At 39.9% G+C, this 20644-nt stretch overlaps 3 protein-coding genes across 5 annotated transcripts in view; 2 read left to right on the forward strand and 1 right to left on the reverse strand.

The window, feature by feature from the left end:
- Positions 1 to 10804, reverse strand: part of LOC146456580 (uncharacterized) — a 12376-nt gene extending 1572 nt beyond the window's left edge. Inside the window, exons 1-3 of one of the 3 annotated variants that reach the window (XM_085093105.1) lie at positions 10777 to 10804; positions 3177 to 3269; positions 1 to 868 (exon numbers count right to left, since the gene is read on the reverse strand). The exon at positions 1 to 868 is cut by the window's left edge and continues 1572 nt beyond it. In XM_085093105.1, coding sequence (XP_084949231.1) covers positions 158 to 868; positions 3177 to 3269 — 804 coding nt within the window. In that variant the 5' untranslated portion in view covers positions 10777 to 10804 and the 3' untranslated portion in view covers positions 1 to 157. Of the gene's footprint in view, positions 869 to 3176; positions 3270 to 5859; positions 5963 to 7928; positions 8086 to 10776 lie in introns of those variants that run through there. The other 2 variants (XM_085093104.1, XM_085093103.1) reach the window with 2 other exon arrangements.
- A 4168-nt stretch (positions 10805 to 14972) lies between these two features.
- On the forward strand, positions 14973 to 16550 carry LOC146456581 (uncharacterized). The gene has a single exon (XM_085093042.1). It carries the CDS (start codon positions 15134 to 15136, stop codon positions 16106 to 16108), a length of 975 nt encoding a protein of 324 aa, XP_084949168.1. The 5' UTR covers positions 14973 to 15133; the 3' UTR covers positions 16109 to 16550.
- Positions 16551 to 18399: 1849 nt separating this feature from the next.
- On the forward strand, positions 18400 to 20643 carry LOC146456582 (uncharacterized). The gene is made up of 2 exons (XM_085092765.1): positions 18400 to 18859; positions 20576 to 20643. Exons 1-2 carry the CDS (start codon positions 18400 to 18402, stop codon positions 20641 to 20643), a joined length of 528 nt encoding a protein of 175 aa, XP_084948891.1.
- Position 20644: the final 1 nt, after the last annotated feature.

Below are 20644 nucleotides of genomic sequence, written 5' to 3' on the forward strand. Positions count from 1 at the left end.
TACGTGACGTATTGACAGTAAGTAGCGTACTGACAGTAATAGGTCAAGAACCTAAACATGTTTGATAAAAAAAAACACGAAGTAGAAACAAGTAGTTACACTGAATATCGGGTACGATCTACATTCACTAACAAGCGGGAAATGAAAAACTGAGTTCTTAGCGAATTCCAATGGCAGTGGCATGGTACCCATCGGTCCATCGGTTGCTGGAAGTGTAGCAGCCACAGCCTCCAAAGTGCAGCTCCGTCAGGAAGAAGAATTCGTTTGGCATCATGCGATCAGGGCTGGTGATAGGTTTGGCCTGCCTACGCCAGTCCACCGCCACACCACGACTTTCATAAACCAAGTTGGGATGGTAACCACTTGGAGCTTGGAGTTTGTGATTTGGCATGAACGCAAACAAGCTGTTGGGATTTGAGTCGCAATTTCTGAACTGGATTGTGTGTCCGTTGGATTTGAAGCCTTGAACACTCTTACTTCGAGCAGCTGATGCTGGAATGATCCCAAGGAAGATGTAATCTTTCATGAAGGCGTTCTGTGGTGTAGTGTACCCAGAGAAGCTGTTCACCAACACTCCAAAATCAGTGTTGGCGAAAGATGGGTGAGGCTGGATCAGGGTGTATGACTCACTACGATCGCTCTTTTTCTGCAACTTGAGCAAAACGTTTTTCCTGTCCCTGAAGAGGGCGTTGACAATAGCCTGGGCTTTTGGTCGTGTAGTGAGGCTTCGAGGAAGGAAGGTGAAGTAACCGCCTTCGATTGCCATCTCACAGTACACTTCAATGGGGTCATAATAAGGTCCTAGTGGTTGGATCTTATACACGCCACTCACTGAGTTAGGCAGCAGGCGGTTACAGCTCCTCGGAAACTGTAAGAAAGAAACCAACGCTTGTTAGAATTATAAATGAATGTGATTTTACCATTTTTTCTGGTCAGTGGCAGGCTGTGTTACACGTTATGAAATATAAAAAGACAGGCGTGCCACAAAAACGAGAAGGACTTTTGAAGAATTATTACTTGGGCTTCCCACAGGGAGACCGAGTTGAAAATTGCCCTTCGTTTTTTTTTTTTTTCCTCATCGCCGTCTGGCCCTTAAAACGCATGCGCAGGTTATCTTGTCGCTGCATGGGTTTGCAAGGGTCGGGCATTTATTTAGTCGCTGATTTTCGCGTTTTCCGAAGGAAAACACAACTTTTCGAAGTGGTACATCGAAAGAAGAACTACTAAGGAATACTCAACAGTTTCGATAGCGGAAATCCGAGAAATAACGGCGAAGAAACTGTGCTTGAGTACAAATTGTTGATTTATCCAGGCGACGAGTTAGCGGAGCGCGGACATCTCAAATCCTTATTGAGGCCACGGACTTTCTACGAGATTTTTGAGTACTTCTGGGAATTCAACGAAAAATTACACGTTTGATCGTGAATTTGTACTGAAATACTATTCTAATTGATCGAATCTTTATATTCTGAACTGCAGTTTTTGCGAAAATTTGAAAAACGTGCCACGCACGGGTTGATAAATTTCACTTCGAAATGGACTGGTAGTTCCTTAAATCGCTTTCGCGTCCGGGTCTCGTTTGGCATTTAGAATTATAAGCGTTTCTTTCTTAGGCGTAAACAAAGACTTTTCTGAATAAATTTTTCCTTTAGGAAAGCATTCTGTCTGTTTTTCTTTCTAGTTTAATTGACAAAACGTGACAACTGCGTAATCTGGCGTAAACAAACACATGCACTCGAGACGGATCAAATTTTGCCTATGTGACGCGAGACAAATTTCATCGATTAATGGGTTAAACATACTGACAAAGAGAAATTCCCACGAAACACCAATTTCAATCAGAATTCCCTTTTTTCAAAAAACAAAAACTTTTGCGAGGGGGGGGGGGGGGGGGATGAAGCCAACACAAGATATCCCTGCCCGCTTTGCTAAATCCTGTTGGCCAGATAGATGCAAATTTAGACCAGGAATATACATTGCTTACAATATACTTGCTTGTACTATGCTTGAGCTGTAAAACAATCGACAAATGACAACTGAGATTTTATCATGTCAACTTTCTGGCGTTTACAGCTGGATATGCCAGGAAAGAAGCCCAAGTTCACGCACATATGCGTCTTGTTTCTCATATAAATCCTCCACTGAAAATTATCTTGAACATTTACGGCGTTTCATGACAACAAAGCGTCCCTTGAGGGATTATTTATACTTCAAATTATTCACAGAAGGAGAGGTGGATTGTAGTTGATAATCGAGGAGAGTTGAATATCTACCAAAATATACACTTAATGTATGGTTCCGAGAGAAACAGTTAGTTTTGTTTCCCAAGAGTCCTGGGGTGAGATGCATAAAATTTAACGTCGGGCGTAACTGCTAACGCCAGACCCTCAGCCCAGTCACATTCAATATTTTAACGTCTGATGATAGCATTTATGCCCGCCGTTAAGTTTTATGCAACTCATCCCTGATGTTTCGTCTCGGGAAACGTCAGGACGAGGGACCATACATTAAGTGCTTTGTTATATATTTAGACTTTTCCTTCAGCAATCACAGCAAAACAAAGATCTGAGAGGGCAACAACTGAGGAATTGTATCCCGGTTGGGATACATTTTTATTTGATCAGGGGCACGTGACAAAAAATCAACCAATCACAGTGCTCGTTTTGTTGAGTGAAAGTCTAGGTATATATTATTAATCGTCACTGACGCAGTTCCGGAGTTTTGATTGGTTTTGCGGCCATTTTATATGAGCCTTTATACCATGCCCCTCAAATATGGTAAGAGTACGCGTCATGGGGAAAAGAAAATATCACTAAATCAGCAAGATTTAGCGATTTTTTGTAAACCGAATATCTACCGATTGGAGATTTTGCGTGCTTGCTATCAAAACAGCAACGGTTAAAATTGGGACGTCGCAATAGAACTTGGGTCCTCGGTATCTTAGAGCAGCAAACATTTCTAGGAAGACCTTTATATAGGACAACCCTTTTGGTCGTCTGCTTCCAGAAAATTGGAGGAAAGAGTCCAAGGAATTGGCCAGTTAAAGGGTTAATGCAATGTTACGGAGAGGCCACATAACGACGGTGAATCCGAACGCGGGTTATTTAATCAAAGGTCTATGGTGTAAAATGTATTTATGTGGAGGGAAAACACCGCTATTATCCGGTTTTACTTACAATCTTTTCGTGACAATTGCCACAAGCATGAGCAGTGTTCCACTGCAAAATGGTCCACATGTACAAGACAATGAGGAAAATTGAAGACTTCATCTGCAAAAAACAAAAATAACTTCAGCCTTTCAAAACAACTCACGTTCGGTTGTCCAATCGTTTATAATTGACACAAGACAACATTAGGACTCCTGGTTATTCTCCAATTATGGAATATTTAACCAGAAAAGTGCTAAGTTGGTTATACATCTTAATGACGTCGACCGAGACTAGCAGTGTGCTTGTAGTCCACCGGGAGCATTCAGTAGCAAAGCTCTGGCGTTTGGGGGTCATGTGTTCGATTGTGGTCGGGGATTTGAGATATTTTTCTCTGCTCTACAGTAAAGATGAACATAACATTATTTCATGGAACAGCTTAAAATTTGCGATCTCACTTTCTATATTCGCAAATACTTAGTATGGGTATGATGATGAGTGAAATTAGGAAATAATTTCACGCGTTTTGTCAAAATTCTAATAATTTCCCGAGCCTTATGAAAACCACTGATTTAATTTTCACCATACTTGCAGCTACGTGCTTATTAAACAAAAGAAAACAAAATTGAATGTTTAAGGACGGTGCATTCTCTCGTCTGCGCATACGTTCTGCGAATCTCAGGATGGTTTGAGAAACGGATGACGGCTAGTAATTCACAAACAGTTTTGCCTTGTTTGTGACTTTGGGAGAAAAGCAGATCTTAGCAACACCGGCTACTGGGAACCTAAAAGAAACTTGAGAGTAGCAACGCATTTTCAGAGATAAGTTTTTTTCTTACTATGTCCGCCGATTGAGAAACCTTTTCAAAAACTAATGATGCACGTGCATGCTTCGTGTTTTCAGCAAGGTCTCCAAAAACTCGAGAAAATTAAAAGAAAAGTGTGAGACACATGAGTTTTCGATGCTGATTACATCGTCGCCCTCCCTCCCCCTACTCTATTGATATCAGTGAAGTATTAAACTAAATGTCATCCAAACCTTGTTGGAATGTATGGGTCTTGTATTGGTCTTAGCTTATTCCACAATTAGTTAACCAATCGAGATCCGAGTACGAATGTACTCAGTGTTTCAGTGTGTTGGTTTGAAATTCATTCACTCATTCATTCATTCATTCATTCATTCATTCATTCATTCATTCATTCATTCATTCATTCATTCATTCATTCATTCATTCATTCATTCATTCATTCATTCATTCATTCATTCATTCATTCATTCATTCATTCATTCATTCATTCATTCATTCATTCATTCATTCATTCATTCATTCATTCATTCACTCATTCACTCATTCACTCATTCACTCATTCACTCATTCACTCATTCGCTCATTCACTCATTCACTCATTCACTCATTCACTCACTCACTCACTCACTCACTCACTCATTCATTTATTCATTCTATCATTCATTCATTCATTCATTCATTCATTCATTCATTCATTCATTCATGCAGAAAGCAACCTTACGTGCTACATTTTAATATCTAAATGCGTGACTCTTTTAGCACAACACGTACTTCAATATTATTTATTTTAATGGAAACGTCAGTACAACGTCATTACTGAAAGCGGAAAAATGGTAATCAAATAAAATAGGCGCACTTATTGCTCGATATCTCGCCATGCATGGTTATTTATATAATTAAGAAAAAAATTGCCTTAAACAACGACTTTCCGAACGGATTCTACCATCTTGCATTCAAACAGACCACAAAATGCGAAATGATCGTAAGCATCGTGATAAATAATGAGTAAACAAGAAGAATAAAATCGAATGGACCAAAGTATTTATTAATGGATAGAGTGCTAATGAAGAATCTCAAAGTAGGATAAACTGACATCAACTTTACGTCGGGTTAACGACTGGCAACTTGGCTATCTGAGCTGAGCACTGCTGTAAGGCAAATGAAATGACTAATGAGGGAGATGGACATCCAGTGCTTTACACCTCTCAAGTGTAAGTCAACCTCGCTAAGGAAAGAAACAAATCACCCGAAACTACACAACAAGTCAGGAGACTGCTTGTCTTTCCACCGGAGGCGCATTTTCGGCAAACAGTGTTTTGCTTATCTGTCTCTGCTTCTCACTGATTATGTTTGAGTATTTGTCCAATCACCTTTGCAATTGGTACGACGGTATTTCACGAACTACGAGTAGCATCACCGGACGAACGGTTCAGGTTTGTCCAAGCTTGTCTCAGACGAAAACTACGGGTACGTTTTTTTTGGGAGCATCCGAAAACGGATTTGTGATCTCAGATCATTGGGATCATGCCGCATCAAAGTAAGCGACGAATCTTTGTCCAGAGTGGATTCGTCGGATCCTTTGATGCGGCATGATCCGAATGATCTGTGAGATTACAATTTCCCAAAAAAACCCAGCCTACGTTCTGGTATTGGAAAAGGTCGGTTACCGACGATGTCTTCGTTAAGTTATACTCCTAAGCTCCGAGATCGACAAGCAGACCATCTAGGAGGAAGATGCCCAAAGAAAAGCATAAGGTATGTGGTATAAAGTTGAGATTGCCTACAAAAATAGGACAACTATTCGGCCACCTCAGTTGCCTTGACAGATTAAACAAGTTCGCCCTACACTGGCTTACATTAAAAATATCTATATATTTTAGGCAAGCAAAAGGAAGAATGTTTACCTTTTAGCTGACCTGTAGGTACCCGCGCCTCAATTTTCTCTTTGCACTGATTAGCAAATGCTTCGCTTATAAACATTTCTAATCACGAAGAAAACGGAAAAATCAATCAAGCGGGAAGAAAAAGGTCTTTAAACTCGTGACCTCAATATAATACAATCGTTGCTGTTTTTTTTTCAGAGAAACCTTTCATTTGTGGCTTGTATCGTATTATATGCGTGCAAGTCGACCTTGACTTTCCTTGAATTTTTTTTAAACTTTCTTAATCGCAAGTATTTTATATGACGATGACACATACAGGGAAAACAAATATTGGTTCTTCACTTCATGGCTATTTTGAATAACCCGGACCATAGCGAAACAGAGAATATGTGCTTCAGAGTTTTAATATTTTAATTGATTTGTCTTACAAAAACCAGGGACCTGTCCACAGAAAATCATTGGTTGCAGATGAGCTACGAATCTTTCAGGCCATTAGTGAAAATTACGAAAACGATAAAAAAATCTATTTTTTTATACAAATAAAGACTAAAATATCAGTGGTTGCCAGAACAAAGCCCACAAAACAATTAATGTCATTTATTTTTCTTGACTGCTCGTGAATTGAGTACCGTTCATGCACCGTTGATAGAAAGAAAATTAAAAGAAAAGTGTGAGGAACATAAGTTTTTTATGATAATTACATCGTCGCCCTCCCCTCCCCCTACTCTATTGATATCAGCGAAGTATTAAACTAAATGTCATCCAAACCTTGTTGGAATGTATTGGTCTTGTATTGGTCTTAGCTTATTCCACAATTAGTTAACCAATCGAGATCCGAGTACGAATGTACTCAGTGTTTCAGTGTGTTGGTTTGAAATTCATTCATTCATTCATTCATTCATTCATTCATTCATAGCGTGCTAAATTTTAATATCCAAATGTATGACTCCTTTAACATAACACGAACTTCAATATTATTTATTTTCCCTAAGGATATAATGATTTTGTCAATGGATACGTCAGTACAACGTCATTACTGAAAGCGGAAAAATGGTAATCAACTAAAATAGGCGCACTTATCACTCGATATCTCGTCATGCATGGTTATTTAAGGAAAATAATTGCCTTAAATAGCGACTATTCAAACGGATTTTACCATTTTGCATTCAAACAGACTACAAAATGCGAAATGATCGTAAGCATCATGATAAATAATGAGTAAATAAAAAGAATAAAATCGAATAGACCAAAGTATTTATTAATGCATAGAGTGTTAATGAAGAATCTCAAAGTAGCATAAACTGACATCAACTTCACGCCGGGTTAACGACTGGAAACTTGGCTATCTAAACTGAGCACTGCTGTAAGAGCACTCTCAAGTGTAAGTCGACCTCGCTGAGGAAAGAAACAAATCACCCGAAACTACACAACTAGTCAGGAGACTATTTGTCTTTCCACCGCCAGGAGACGCATTTTCGGCAAACGGTGTTTTGCTTATCTGGCTCTGCTTCTCACAGATTGACACGTTTGAGTATTCTGTGTCCATCACCTTGGTAAGACGGTATTTCACGAACTACGAGTGGCATCACATGTACAGGACGAACGGTTCAGGTTTGTCCAAGCTTGTCTCAGACGAAAACTACGGGTACATTTTTTTGGGAGCATCCGAAAACGGATTTGTGATCTCAGATCATTCAGATCATGGCGTATCAAAGGAAGCGGCGAATCCTTGTCCAGAGTGGATTCGTCGGATCCTCTGATGCGGCATGATCCGAATGAGCTGTGAGATTACAAATCCGTTTTTGGATTTTCCCAAAAAAAACGCACCCTACGTTCTGGTATTGGAAAAGGTCGGTTAACGACGATTTCATCGTTAAGTTATACTCCTAAGATGGACAAGCAGACCATCTAGGAGGATGGTACCCAAAGAAAAGTATAAGATATATGGTATAAGGTTGAGATTGCCTACAAAAATAGGACAACTACTCGGCCATCTCAGTTGCCTTGATAGATTAAAAAAGTTCGCCCTGCCCTGGCTTACATTAAAAAATATTTATATATTTTAGGCAAGCAAAAGGAAGAATATTTACCTCTTAGCTGACCTGTAGGTACCCGCGCCTCAATTTTCTCTTTGCACTGATTAGTTGACTTGCTTACAAGTCGAGCTTAGAGAGCACGAAGCGCGATCGTCAGAGCTCCAGCGAGCGAGAGAAGCAAGCGAGCGACTTTGAGAAAGTCTAACTGATTAGCAAATGCTTCGCTTATGAACATTTCTAATCACGAAGAAAACGGAAAAATCAATCAAGCGGGAAGAAAAAGGTCTTTAAACTCGTGACCTCAATATAATAGAATCGCGGTTGTTTTTTTAGAGAAACCTTAATTTGCGGCTTGAACCGTATTTTATGCAGGTCGGCAAAATTCCTTGACTTTCCGTGAATTTTTTTCAAACTTTCTTAATCGCGAATGAATTTTGATTTGATATGATGATGACACATACAGGGAAAACAAATAATGGTTCTTCACTTCATGGCTGTTTTAAATAACCCGGAGCATAGCGAAACCGTTACAGAGAATATGGGCTTCAGAGTTTTAATATTATTTTTAATTTATTGTCTTACAAAAGCCAAAGACCTGTCCACAGAAAATCATTGGTTGCAGATGAGCTACGAATCTTTCAGGCAATTAGTGAAAATTACGAAAACGATTAAAAAAATATATTATTTAGATACAAATAAAGACTAAAATATCAGTGGTTGCCAGAACAAAGCCCACAAAACAACTAATGTCATTTGTTCGTGACCGCTCGTGAATTGCGTACCGTTCATGCACCGAAGATAGCTATAAGGATGTTCTTTTTACTAAGTTGTAGTTAGCAGTGTTGATCTATTGCGACCTCTTCTTGTGTTCGAAACAAGAGAATACAGCCACACTTTTATTAGCTTGGTGATGGCAGCACGTTAAAGCTTCAGTCGTAGAGTGCAGTTGTTAATTACTCACGCAATTAAACACTGAGCGGACCACTTCTTTCACCCACGCTTAGGCTTCTGACATCATTGATCAATATTCTCCTGTTTAGAGGGGCAAACTTATTAACCACATTAAGGACGGTGCATCCTACTGCGCATACGTTCTGCGAATCTCAGAATGGTTTGAAAAACGGATGACGGATGACGGCTACCAATTCATAAATAGTTTTGCCTTGTTTGTGACTTTGGGGGAAAAGCAGATCTTAGCAACGCCGGCTACTGGAAACCTTAAAGAAACTTGAGGATTAGCAACGCATTTTCAGTGATAAGTATTTTCTTACTATGTCCGCCGATTGAGAAACCTTTTCAAAAACTAATGATGCACGTGCATGCTTCGTGTTTTCAGCAAGGTCTCCAAAAACTCGAGAAAATTAAAAGAAATGTGTGAGACACATGAGTTTTTGATGCTGATTACATCGTTGCCCTCCCCTCCCCCTACTCTATTGATATCAGCGAAGTATTAAATTAAATGTCATCCAAACCTTGTTGGAATGTATGGGTCTTGTATTGATCTTAGCTTATTCCACAATTAGTTAACCAATCGAGATCCGAGTACAAATGTACTCAGTGTTTCAGTGTGTTGGTTTGAAATTCATTCGTTCATTCATTCATTCATTCATTCATTCATTCATTCATTCATTCATTCATTCATTCATTCATTCATTCATTCATTCATTCATTCATTCATTCATTCATTCATTCATTCATTCATTCATTCATTCATGCAGAAAGCAACCTTACGTGCTACATTTTAATATCCAAATGCGTGACTCTTTTAGCACAACACCTACTTCAATATTATTAATTTTCCCAAAGGATATGATGATTTTTTAATGGGAACGTCAGTACAATGTCATTACTGAAAGCGGAAAAATGGTAATCAACTAAAATAGGCGCACTGATCGCTCGATATCTCGTCATGCATGGTTATTTAAGGAAAATAATTCTTATTGCCTTAAACAACGACTATGGCAAACGGATTTTGCCATCTTGCATTCAAACAGACTACAAAATGCGAAATGATCGTAAGCATCATGATAAATAATGAGTAAATAAAAAGAATAAAATCGAATAGACCAAAGTATTTATTAATGCATAGAGTTCTAATGAAGAATCTCAAAGTAGCATAAACTGACATCAACTTTACGCTGGGTTAACGACTTGCAACTTGGCTATCTAAACTGAGCACTGCTGTAAGAGCACTCTCAAGTGTAAGTCGACCTCGCTGAGGAAAGAAACAAATCACCCGAAACTACACAACTAGTCAGGAGACTACTTGTCTTTCCACCGCCGGGAGACGCATTTTCGACAAACGGTGTTTTGCTTATCTGGCTCTGCTTCTCATTGATTACATGTTTGAGTATTCTGTGTCCATCACCTTGGTACGACGGTATTTCACGAACTACGAGTAGCATCACAGGACGAACGGTTCAGGTTTGTCCAAGCTTGTCTCAGACGAAAACTACGGGTACGTTTTTTGGGAGCATCCGAAAACGGATTCGTGATCTCAGATCATTCAGATCGTGGCGTATCAAAGTAAGCGACGAATCTTTGTCCAGAGTGGATTCGTCGGATCCTTTGATGCGGCATGATCCGAATGAGCTGTGAGATTACAAATCCGTTTTCGGATTTTCCCAAAAAAACGCACCCTACGTTCTGGTATTGGAAAAGGTCGGTTAACGACGATTTCATCGTTAAGTTATACTCCTAAGATGGACAAGCAGACCATCTAGGAGGATGGTACCCAAAGAAAAAGTATAAGATATATGATATAAGGTTGAGATTGCCTACAAAAATAGGACAGCTATTCGGCCACCTCAGTTGCCTTGATAGATTAAAAAAGTTCGCCCTGCACTGGCTTACATTAAAAAATATCTATATATTTTAGGCAAGCAAAAGGAAGAATATTTACCTCTTAGCTGACCTGTAGGTATCCTCGCCTCAATTGTCTCTTTGCACTGATTAGCAAATGCTTCGCTTATAAACGTTTCTAATCACGAAGAAAGCGGAAAAATCAATCAAGCAGGAAGGAAGAGGTCTTAAAATTCGTGACCTCAACACAAAGAGGTTCACTAAGCATTGTTAGAGTTCTTACATTTGCTGACGTTGACCTCCGTAATGTTCAGTATATCATTGTTGTTTTTTAGATTGAAATTAACAAGTCGGCAAAATTCTTTGACTTTCCTTGAATATTTTTCAAACTTTCTGCAAGTAATTTGATTTTATATGATGATGACTCATAAAGGGAAAACAAATATGTGCTTCAGAGTTTTAATACTTAATTGATTTGTCTTACAAAAACCAGGGACCTGTTCACAGAAAATTATTGGTTGCAGATGAGCCACGAATCTTTCAGGCCATTAGTGAAAATTACGAAAACGATAAAAAAATACATTATTTAGATACAAATAAAGACTAAACTATCAGTGGTTGCCAGAACAAAGCCTGCAAAACAATTAATGTAATTTATTGTTCGTGACCGCTCGTGAATTGGGTACCGTTCATGCACCGAAGATAGCCAATGGCATGTTCTTTTCTCTAAGTTGTAGTTAGCAGTGTTGATGTATTGCGACCTATTCCCGTCTTCGAAACAAAGGAATACAGCCACTCTTTTATTGGCTTGGTGATGGCAGCACCTTAAAGCTTCAGTCGTAGAGCGCGGTTGTTAATTACTCACGGAAATACGGAGAAAACCACTTCTTTCACCCACGCTTAGGCTACTGACATCATTGATCAATATTCTCCTGTCTAGAGGGGCAAACTTATTGACCACATTTAAAGGGGTCATTTCATTACGGGTTTCCGAGTTGTGTTGTAATTATTTAGGTAGTTAATGATATTGTTCATTGATTTCTTGAGTACTGCTCTCGTGCAATTGTTGCGGGCTGGCTAATGATGCGTGTTCTGTCGAATGCGGAATTTTGGAGAACAGTCCAAACAAAACAGAAGGCTCTGAGGACGTTTATAAAGCGCGTTCAAATGTGCCTTGCACGCGCAAATAAATGTAGTTTTCAAGTTGGTGTTCAGTTGTACACTCACCTTTTTTATTTATTCATTTATTATTGTTATCATTGAAGATTTCATTTTTGTTTTCATGAATTATTTACATAACTTGCGGACACGGGTCTGGGCTCGTTATGTTATGCCCTTATCATCGGCTTTCCCGGGGGTTGACCCCCGGGACACCCCCGGGGATTTGTTTTAACGATCAAACAAAAACTTTTTAAATCCCCTGGGAATAGGGCATAAAGGTCACGCCAAATCCCCCTCCCCAGGGGCTTAGGAGCCAGAATACCTTCATTTTTCGCTAGCATCCTAGAGACTCACAAGACAGTTGCCTGTCTTAGCTTTAAATATCTGCTGCAGATGCAAGCTAAGCCACAAAATAATGGAGGTACATGTCAGCTCTAAGAACACAATAGCTGTTTTTCAGATAAAAAGCAACTCAGAGAACTAAAAGACAGCGCAACAAGCTATAGCACTATAGCTCTCGAAAGCGAGCCGTTGTAAAGACGAGGATCTGTTAGACACTCATATCCGTGATTACAAACTTCCAGCAATCTTCTAGCCTCCCACGCAGACGTCCTAAGGGGTTTGTCACGCGTTTCGCGTTTCTTCCGTTTGTGGGGAAGGAAACGCGTGACGAACCCCTAGCTAAGGACGCAGACGTCCTTAGGGGTTCGTCACGCGTTTCCTTCCCCTCGCGTTTCCTTCCGTTTGTGGAGAAGGAAACGCGTGACCAACCCCTAGCTAAGGACGCAGACGTCCTTAGGGGTTCGTCAAGCGTTTCCTTCCCCTCGCGTTTCCTTCCGTTTGTGGGGAAGGAAAAGCGTGACGAACCCCTAGCTAAGGACGTCTGCGTGGGAGGCTAGCAATCTTCCCGCAGCGAGATACAATAGCATAAGCATAAATTCACGAGTTAAGAAATCCACGGATCCTGTATCTTCACAGATAACATTTATTTACCGCTACCTGAAATCTTGCAGTCAATCCAAGCCGATAAGTTTTAACAAATGCCACAGAGCTATTATTATTATTATTATTATTATTATTATTATTATTATAAAAATAATATGAAAATTCTTTATTAAAATATTCCACACAAATTGTTATTTACATTTCGATTAAAAAAGGATAATATTTTTAAGCAACAATGTTTTTGTAAAGAAAAAGAAAAACAAACAAATGTCATGAAGTTTTTTAAAAAAATTAAATTCGGCATTTTAAAATCAGTTCCACTTGATAAAAAGAAAAAAAAAATAAACAAAATACGCATCTCTCAAATGGCCCCTTCTGCAGTTTCAATGTCAATGTCCGCGTTCTTGATGTCACGTTGAATTCTTCGTAATGTCCTAGAACCTCTAAGACAGACGAGTGCAGATCTTAACAGTGCGAATGAAATTCGGCTCCTGATCCATGACATGGTTTTGGCATATTGCTCCCCTTTCTTGATAGCAATCAGCTCCGCTAATCGGCTATGGTATCTCAAGCATTCATTGCCCATTCCGCCGGTTGTAGTGAAGACCAAAGGTGTTATTATTATTATTATTATTATTATTATTATTATTATTATTATTATTATTATTATTATTATTATTATTATTATTATTTTATCTTGCGTCCATTTTGTGGAATTTAAGTGACAAATAAATTTTAAAGCGAAGGTAATGAAACAAAACAAATGTTAATTAGAATAATATCGTAGGCTTTGAACAAACAAAAAAATTGGTTCAACCAAAAGTTCTTAAATTGCATTAATGTTTTTCTTATTAAATTTTTAAATATCGCCAGCTGTTACCATTGGTAAAAAGTTACCAGTTAAGAAATACTTTCCTGTAGTGCTCTTTATTGTGTTGTACGAGGCGTTTCTAACTTTTGAGTCTTTGGATAAAATCTTAAACTCTGACCATTCGAATGAAAGCAACTGAACGGTGCTTTCCTATGGCACTGTTCATTATCAGATGTCCAAGGTAGTTTCAGCTTTTGAGCCTGCCGATGAAATAAAAGCTACTGAGCAGTACTTTTTTTGTGGTACTGTAGCCTGCGAGCAATCTCTCTATTTGGTCAACCTCGTTCCCAGGGCCTTTTCACCCCCAAGCTGGGGAAAAGGCCCTGGGAACCGGAGGTTGCCATTTGGTCACCCGCGAAGCGTTGTATTGCGAGCGGCGAGCGCGGTAAACTGCGGAAGAATTGGCGCGAGGGAGGGACCAAATGGCAAAACTGCTCGCAGGCTAGGGCCGCTGTTTATTATGCTGTACAAGGTGGTTCTAAGTTTTTACTCTGTGCATGGATGAAATCATAAAGTGTACCCATTCAAGTAAAAGCTATTGAGCAGTACTTTCCTGTGGTGCTGTTTATTGTGCTGTACAAGGTGGTTCTAACTTTGGAGTCTGTGGGTGAAATCCTAAAGTGTACCCATTCAAGTCAAAGTTATTAGCAGTACTTCCCTGTGGTGCTGTTTATTATGCTGTACAAGGTGGTTCTAAAGTGTGAGTCCGTGGATGAAATCCTAAAGTGTGACCATTCAAATGAAAGCTATTGCACAGTACTTTCTTGTCTTGACGGTTACATCAATTTATACGTTCTTTTCAACTAATCCACAACCTTAAATAAATTTACCGAAATCTTTTATGTTGATTTTATAATTAACAGATGTGTTCTAAATAATCTACATACATTTCACTGCTTTTAAAAAGGCTCTAAATGGTCGGGATAGCAGGAAATAAGCAGCTACTTTTAAAAACAAAACAATGACAATTTTAATACAATAAAGTTGTGATGTTGCTCACACGGTAGTGATAAAGAGATACCCTTACAATATATAGCAACAAAAAGTACATGTATAATTAGGAATCTAGGCAAAATTCTCTCTTTGGACAAGGCCATGCAATCATTTATAAACATTTATCTCATTTCGAATTTTGCCCAGATTCCTGCCTCTCCTCTCCTCTCTCTTAAACTCAAGGAGGCGATGTACATTAGCTAGAAAGAAAACACCTTAATTTTTGAACCAACAGCTCAAACGCTGTTAATAATTTTCATTCCCTCATTGTTATTTGGGGTGAGTTCAATTGACCCCATTCTGGAATACGAATACATATAATTGTGGTGTACTGGGTACGAGTAAAGACACGTTTACATCCGGGAATGTAATTAAGCAGAGGGTTGTTGAAATAGAAACCATAATGGCGGACCTTAGTGTGTCTTAGTGACTTTGTGTCTGACTTAGTGTCACCCTGCGGCCCTTAAACACAACATTGGTGACGAGGATGGCGAAAGAAAAAACTTTACCGCCGCTGGATCTATCGGGATCATCATCACAAGTTGCAAACAAATGGCGAAAGTGGAAACGGGCATTCGAGTATTATGCTGAAGGAAAAGGTTTGGAAAACACGCGAGGGAAAACTTCGCAGCTTCTGCACTTCGCTGGAATGGAAGTCCAGGATATCTTTGAAGATCTTGTAGACCCCGATCCTACTGGCAATGATGATCCTTACGCCGTTTGCATTAGGAAACTGGATAACCATTTTCGTACCGAAGAGAATGTGCCATTCGAACGCCACGTGTTCCGACAATTGGCGCCGACTGAAGGAGAACCTGTGGATAAGTTCGTTGTGCGTCTTCGCCAACAAGCTAGGCATTGCAATTTCGGTACTTCGCCGGATGATAATTTGAGGGACCAGTTGATTGAAAAGTTGACCGACCGAGAGCTAAAGAAGAATTTGTTGGAAACGAGAAATATCACTTTAGCAGACGTGTTGGAGAAAGTGAGAGCTTCGGAAGCGGCTGGACAACAAACAAAGTACATGGCGGGGGGAAGCGACGTCAACGCCATACGGAAAAAAGGAGAGAAGACAGCAGATCACGGTGAGAAAATTTGTTACAGCTGTGGGAAAAGTGGACATTTTTCACGCGATTCGTGCTGTCCGGCAAAAGGGAGAAAATGTGCTAAGTGCTTCAGGTACGGCCATTTTGCGGCGTTGTGCAGAGGTAACGTTCGCCCTTCACCCGTAAGAGATAGAGAGAGTCGTCCAAAGGAAACCAGCAACAATAATAGAAGGTCTGCCCGCCAGACAAATTATGTTGGAGGCTGTTCAGAGGAAGAGATTCAAGTGGACGAAAACCCAGCGTTTGCATTTTATGTAGCTGAGGAAGGAGAAGAAGTTTGTATGGTGTCAGTTGCAAGTGAGCCTACAATGGATGTGAGTATCAGTGGAATTGTGATGGAAGTGTTGATTGATTGAGCAATTTGATGGGGGAAGACGATTTTCAAAAGTTGAAGGGTTTAGGCCTTAAAGGGGACATTGAACATTTCTCAAAGAAATTGTTTGCTTATGGGGGAAAGAAAGTTGATGTGATTCGCCAATTTGGGGCTGAAATTTCCACTGGGGATACCAAAGTAACCACCAAGTTTATCCTAGTCAGGCAGGGGAGGTGCATTCTGGGAAATGTGACAGCAAGGGAACTGGGTGTTCTTCACATTGGACCACCTGTTGCACCTAGAGGTACCAGCTGTAATGAGGTCCAAGGCAAAGTATCCTAAAGTGTTTGAGGGGATTGGAAAACTGAGAGATTTCCAATGGAAGCTGCATGTTAACCCTAACGTACCTCCTGTGGCACAAAAGTTGAGGCGGGTTCCATTTGCACTTCGTGAAAAGGTGACTGCTAAGATAGGAGAACTGTTGAAGGAAGATATTACAGAAAAAGTAGAAGGCCTTACCACTTGGGAGAGCCCGGTTGTTGTAGCACCCAAGCAGTCAGGTGAAATAAGACTTTGTGTGGATATGCGCTGTGCTAACGAGGCTACCATTCGAGAAGGGTTGCCTACACTCCTACCATTGATGAAGTGATTGAGGAGTTAAATGGTAGCACTGTCTTCTCCAAGCTAGACCTGCGCTGTGGTTTCAACCAAATAGAGCTGCATGAAGACTGGAGGGACATAACCACTTTCATTACACACGAGGGTTTGTTCCGGTACAAAAGGCTAAGCTTTGGTGTGAATGCCGCACCCGAGAAGTTTCAGCATGTTATCCGTCAGATTATCGCAGATGTTGAGGAAGTTGTCAACATTGCCGACGACTTGATTGTCCATGGTAAGACCATCTCAGAGCATGACCAGAACCTTCACAAGCTACTAGCAAAGCTGGAAGAGAAGAACCTTGCCTTAAGTTGAGAGAAGTGTACTTTCAGAATGGGTAAAGTGGTTTTCATGGGAATTATTCTTTCTCAGCATGGCATTGGGCCCACCGAGGAGAAAGTGCGAGTGGTTGTGGAGGCGAGCCGTCCTACCTCGCCCTCGGAGGTAAAAAGCTTCCTGGGGTTGGTTGGGTTCAGCGCAAGATTTATCCCAGATTTTGCGACAGTAGCTGAACCTCTTAGAGCACTCACTAGGAAGGGAGAAAAGTTTGAGTGGAATGAGGAAGAGGAGCAAGCTTTTCAAACACTTAAACAGAAACTCGCAGGAGCGTCGATGCTAGCCTACTTTGATAGAGACGCACACACAAGAGTGATAGCGGATGCCAGCCCTGTCAGTCTTGGTGCTGTTCTGATGCAGGAAATAAAGGGGCAGAGCCGCGCTGTATGTTATGCCAGTAGAAGCCTTAGTGACACTGAACGTCGGTACAGCCAAACCGAAAAAGAAGCTTTGGCACTTGTTTGGGCCTGTGAAAGGTTTAATTTATATTTGTGTGGCCCTCGTTTTGACTTAGTTACTGACCATCAAGCGCTGAAAACCATTTATGGTCCAAGATCAAAGCCATCTGCACGCATTGAGCGATGGGTATTGCGTTTGCAGCCCTTTAACTACAAAGTGATCTATGTGCCTTCCAGGGAAAACATAGCAGATGCCCTTTCTCGGCTAACAAAGGTACTGGCATCCCGTGGCTATGTTCATGATGAAGAATATGTACGTGCAATTACCCTCCAAGCAGTACTTGCAGCCCTAAGAATAGAGGAGATAGGAGCAGTTTCATTTGAAGATGAAGAGTTGAAAGTCGTGCGTGAGTGCTTGCAGAGTGGGGATTGGGAGAAAGCACCGAAACCCTTTGTGATGGTGCGCAATGAGTTGACCAACGTCGGCCAGATTGTATTGCAGGGAACGAGGATCGTTGTCCCAAGAGAATTACAGAAGAGAGTGCTTGACCTGGCTCATGAGGGGCATCAGGGGATTGGTAAGACCAAAGAGCGTCTAAGATCAAAGGTGTGGTGGCCGGGAATTGACAATCAAACAGGGAAGAAATGTAGAGAATGCTTCGGGTGTCAGCTAGTAACCAAGCATGTTCCACCCCCACCAATTAAGCCCACAAGACTACCTGATGGAGCCTGGCAGGAAGTAGCTTTGGATTTGTTAGGACCGTTGCCTGAAGGAGAGTTTTTATTAGTAACGGTTGACTATTTCTCTAGATGGATGGAGGTAGATGTTATCTACTCAACGACAAATGCCACAATTATCAAATGCCTAGACTGCCATTTTGCTCGGTATGGTGTACCATTTGGCTTGAGAACTGATAATGGTTAAAATCTTTTGTTTGAAGAGATGGAGAAATACCTAGAGGAAATGGGCATCATTCGTCATCACATAACGACTTTGTGGCCAAGAGCCAACGGTGAGGTGGAACGAGAAAACCGGTCTCTTCTCAAAGCCATGAGAGTTTTCCACGCTGAAGGGAAAAATTGGCGAGCCGAAATCAACAAGTTCTTGCTGGCTTACCGATCGACCAACCACACCACCACAGGAGTAAGCCCAGCTGAGCTGTTTTTCAAGAGAAAGTTGACAACCAAGCTACCAGAGCTAACAGAAGTTGCTGAAAAACAGAGTGATGTGGTCTACCAACAACTTAGAGATCGTGACGCAGAAAGAAAACAGCTAGCCAAAGACTATGCTGACAGAAGAAATCATGCAAAAGACAGAGCTGTCAATGTAGGAGATGCTGTACTGCTGGAAAGAAGGAAGGAGAACAAATTGTCACCATCGTATGAAACCGAACCTTACAAAGGTTTTTTTTTTTTTTTTTTTTTTACTCCCCCGGGGAGTAAGCAATTTCGCTCGGAGCCCTCGGACACTCGTTTGATCAAAGAATAAGAAAAAACGGACGAATACAAGTTGAAACTCGTATTTAAAACAGACTGTGAAGAGTGATAATAAAAACCTCTTTTACCTAGCAGTCCGGTCTCTTGTCGATGAGCTCGTTCCCTTTACTCGAGCCGTTATCTTCCAAGGAATATCTGAAATATTCCCTAGTGTCTTACTGCAGGACGAATTCTAAGTTTGATTACATTTATTTAGCTGGGAATAAATTAGTGTACAAGTCAAAAGAGATTTTGTTTAGTTTAATTTATAAAAAATTATGAACTAGAATCTGTAACCTCACAATCGAGAAAGTTTTAAAGCTAGAGAATTTTTAAGGAAAAGAAAAAATTATTATCGGTAGCCTCTTTTCACAAAGTGAATGAAATATTCCCTAGCGTGTTACTGCAAAACGAAATTTGATTACATTTATTAGCTGGGAATAAATTAGTGTACAAATCAAACAAGGTTTCGTTTAGTTTAACTTATAAAACAAATTATGGACTAAAAATCTGTAACCTCACAATCGAGAAAGTTTCAAAGCTAGAGAATTTTTAAGGAAAAGGAAATCATCATCGATAGCCTCTTTTCACAAAGGTGAATGATCAATACGACCCCTACAAATTTATTCATAATTAAAAACAATTATTGACTCTAGTTAGTGTTTACGGTACATTCTTTTCACGGACGTGTCAAGTTTTGTTGCCATTTTTAGTATTTAATAGTCGAGGAGAGAAAGGCACTGTTCAAGTATATTATTCAGCAAATAGAAGCAAATTAAACAGGAAACGTTTGAATTTAGTCACTCTTCAAAGTTGCAGAAATCTACATATATACTGGCATGCTAAATCGACATGCTATTTTAACTCACTTTTGTATAAATATACTAGTTCTAGGTGTATCATTAAACGCCTAACTGGAACTTTTTAATAACTCGAATTCAGATGCCTGAACTCTAGCCTTAATTAAAAGCATGATTTTTTTTATTTTTATTTTATTTTTATTTTTGTAATTTGCAGAATTTTCATAAGAAGGAGGAAGTTAGAAATCTGACATGCTACATTGAGATAAATGTAAACATATACCATTGATATAAAGAGAGCGATCGCGATGAGAGTGGAATTATGGGCAGTCACAAATGCAGTGTTTGCTTCATCAGGTAGAGCAAAAAAGAATAAGAAGCTTACTCACCATATATAAACGAGAATAAAGAATTAAAAAAATCATTCCCCATTTTGCAAAATAGTTTCAGTCGAATTTCAATTGATCGAGCCTTGTTGTATGACATAAAAGCCGATTTCGAAACAATGAAAATAGTGCTTGATGTCTGCCGGAGAAAACGATCAAATCACGCCAGTTGAACTATAGCTATTCAGTTTTAAAACTTGTATGAGATCGTTCCTTATTCCCAATATTCTCTATACTTACTAAATTTAAAGCTGCTAAAAGTAAATTTGTATCAGTACGAACGTACTGTTGAAATAGGCGTTAGGACACTAAATTCTCTCAACGCGGACACTGGGTCGGCATAGCTTGTTAAGCTTAATCACTTTTAAAACTTTGAAGGAATTGTATACTGATCCTGATTATTAGTTTGATGCTCACTACAAGAATTCATGTTGATAACATTCATAATCCTTTTCAGGTTCTTGTAGCACTCCGCTATTTCGCATCAGGGAGTTTCCTGAAAGTAATTGCCGATACCATGAATGAT

This window comes from Pavona decussata, unplaced genomic scaffold (assembly GCF_977016875.1).
Source record: "Pavona decussata unplaced genomic scaffold, jaPavDecu1.1 SCAFFOLD_254, whole genome shotgun sequence".
In the NCBI taxonomy this organism is placed as follows: domain Eukaryota; kingdom Metazoa; phylum Cnidaria; class Anthozoa; order Scleractinia; family Agariciidae; genus Pavona; species Pavona decussata.

Excerpts from the sequence above, each read along its gene's own strand:
- LOC146456581 (XM_085093042.1), top strand. The coding sequence starts at position 15,134 with ATGGCGAAAGAAAAAACTTTACCGCCGCTGGATCTATCGGGATCATCA.
- LOC146456582 (XM_085092765.1), top strand. The coding sequence starts at position 18,400 with ATGGAGAAATACCTAGAGGAAATGGGCATCATTCGTCATCACATAACG. Across the intron at positions 18,860-20,575 it reads TGAAACCGAACCTTACAAAG|GTTCTTGTAGCACTCCGCTA; the intron begins GTTTTTTTTTTT and ends AATCCTTTTCAG.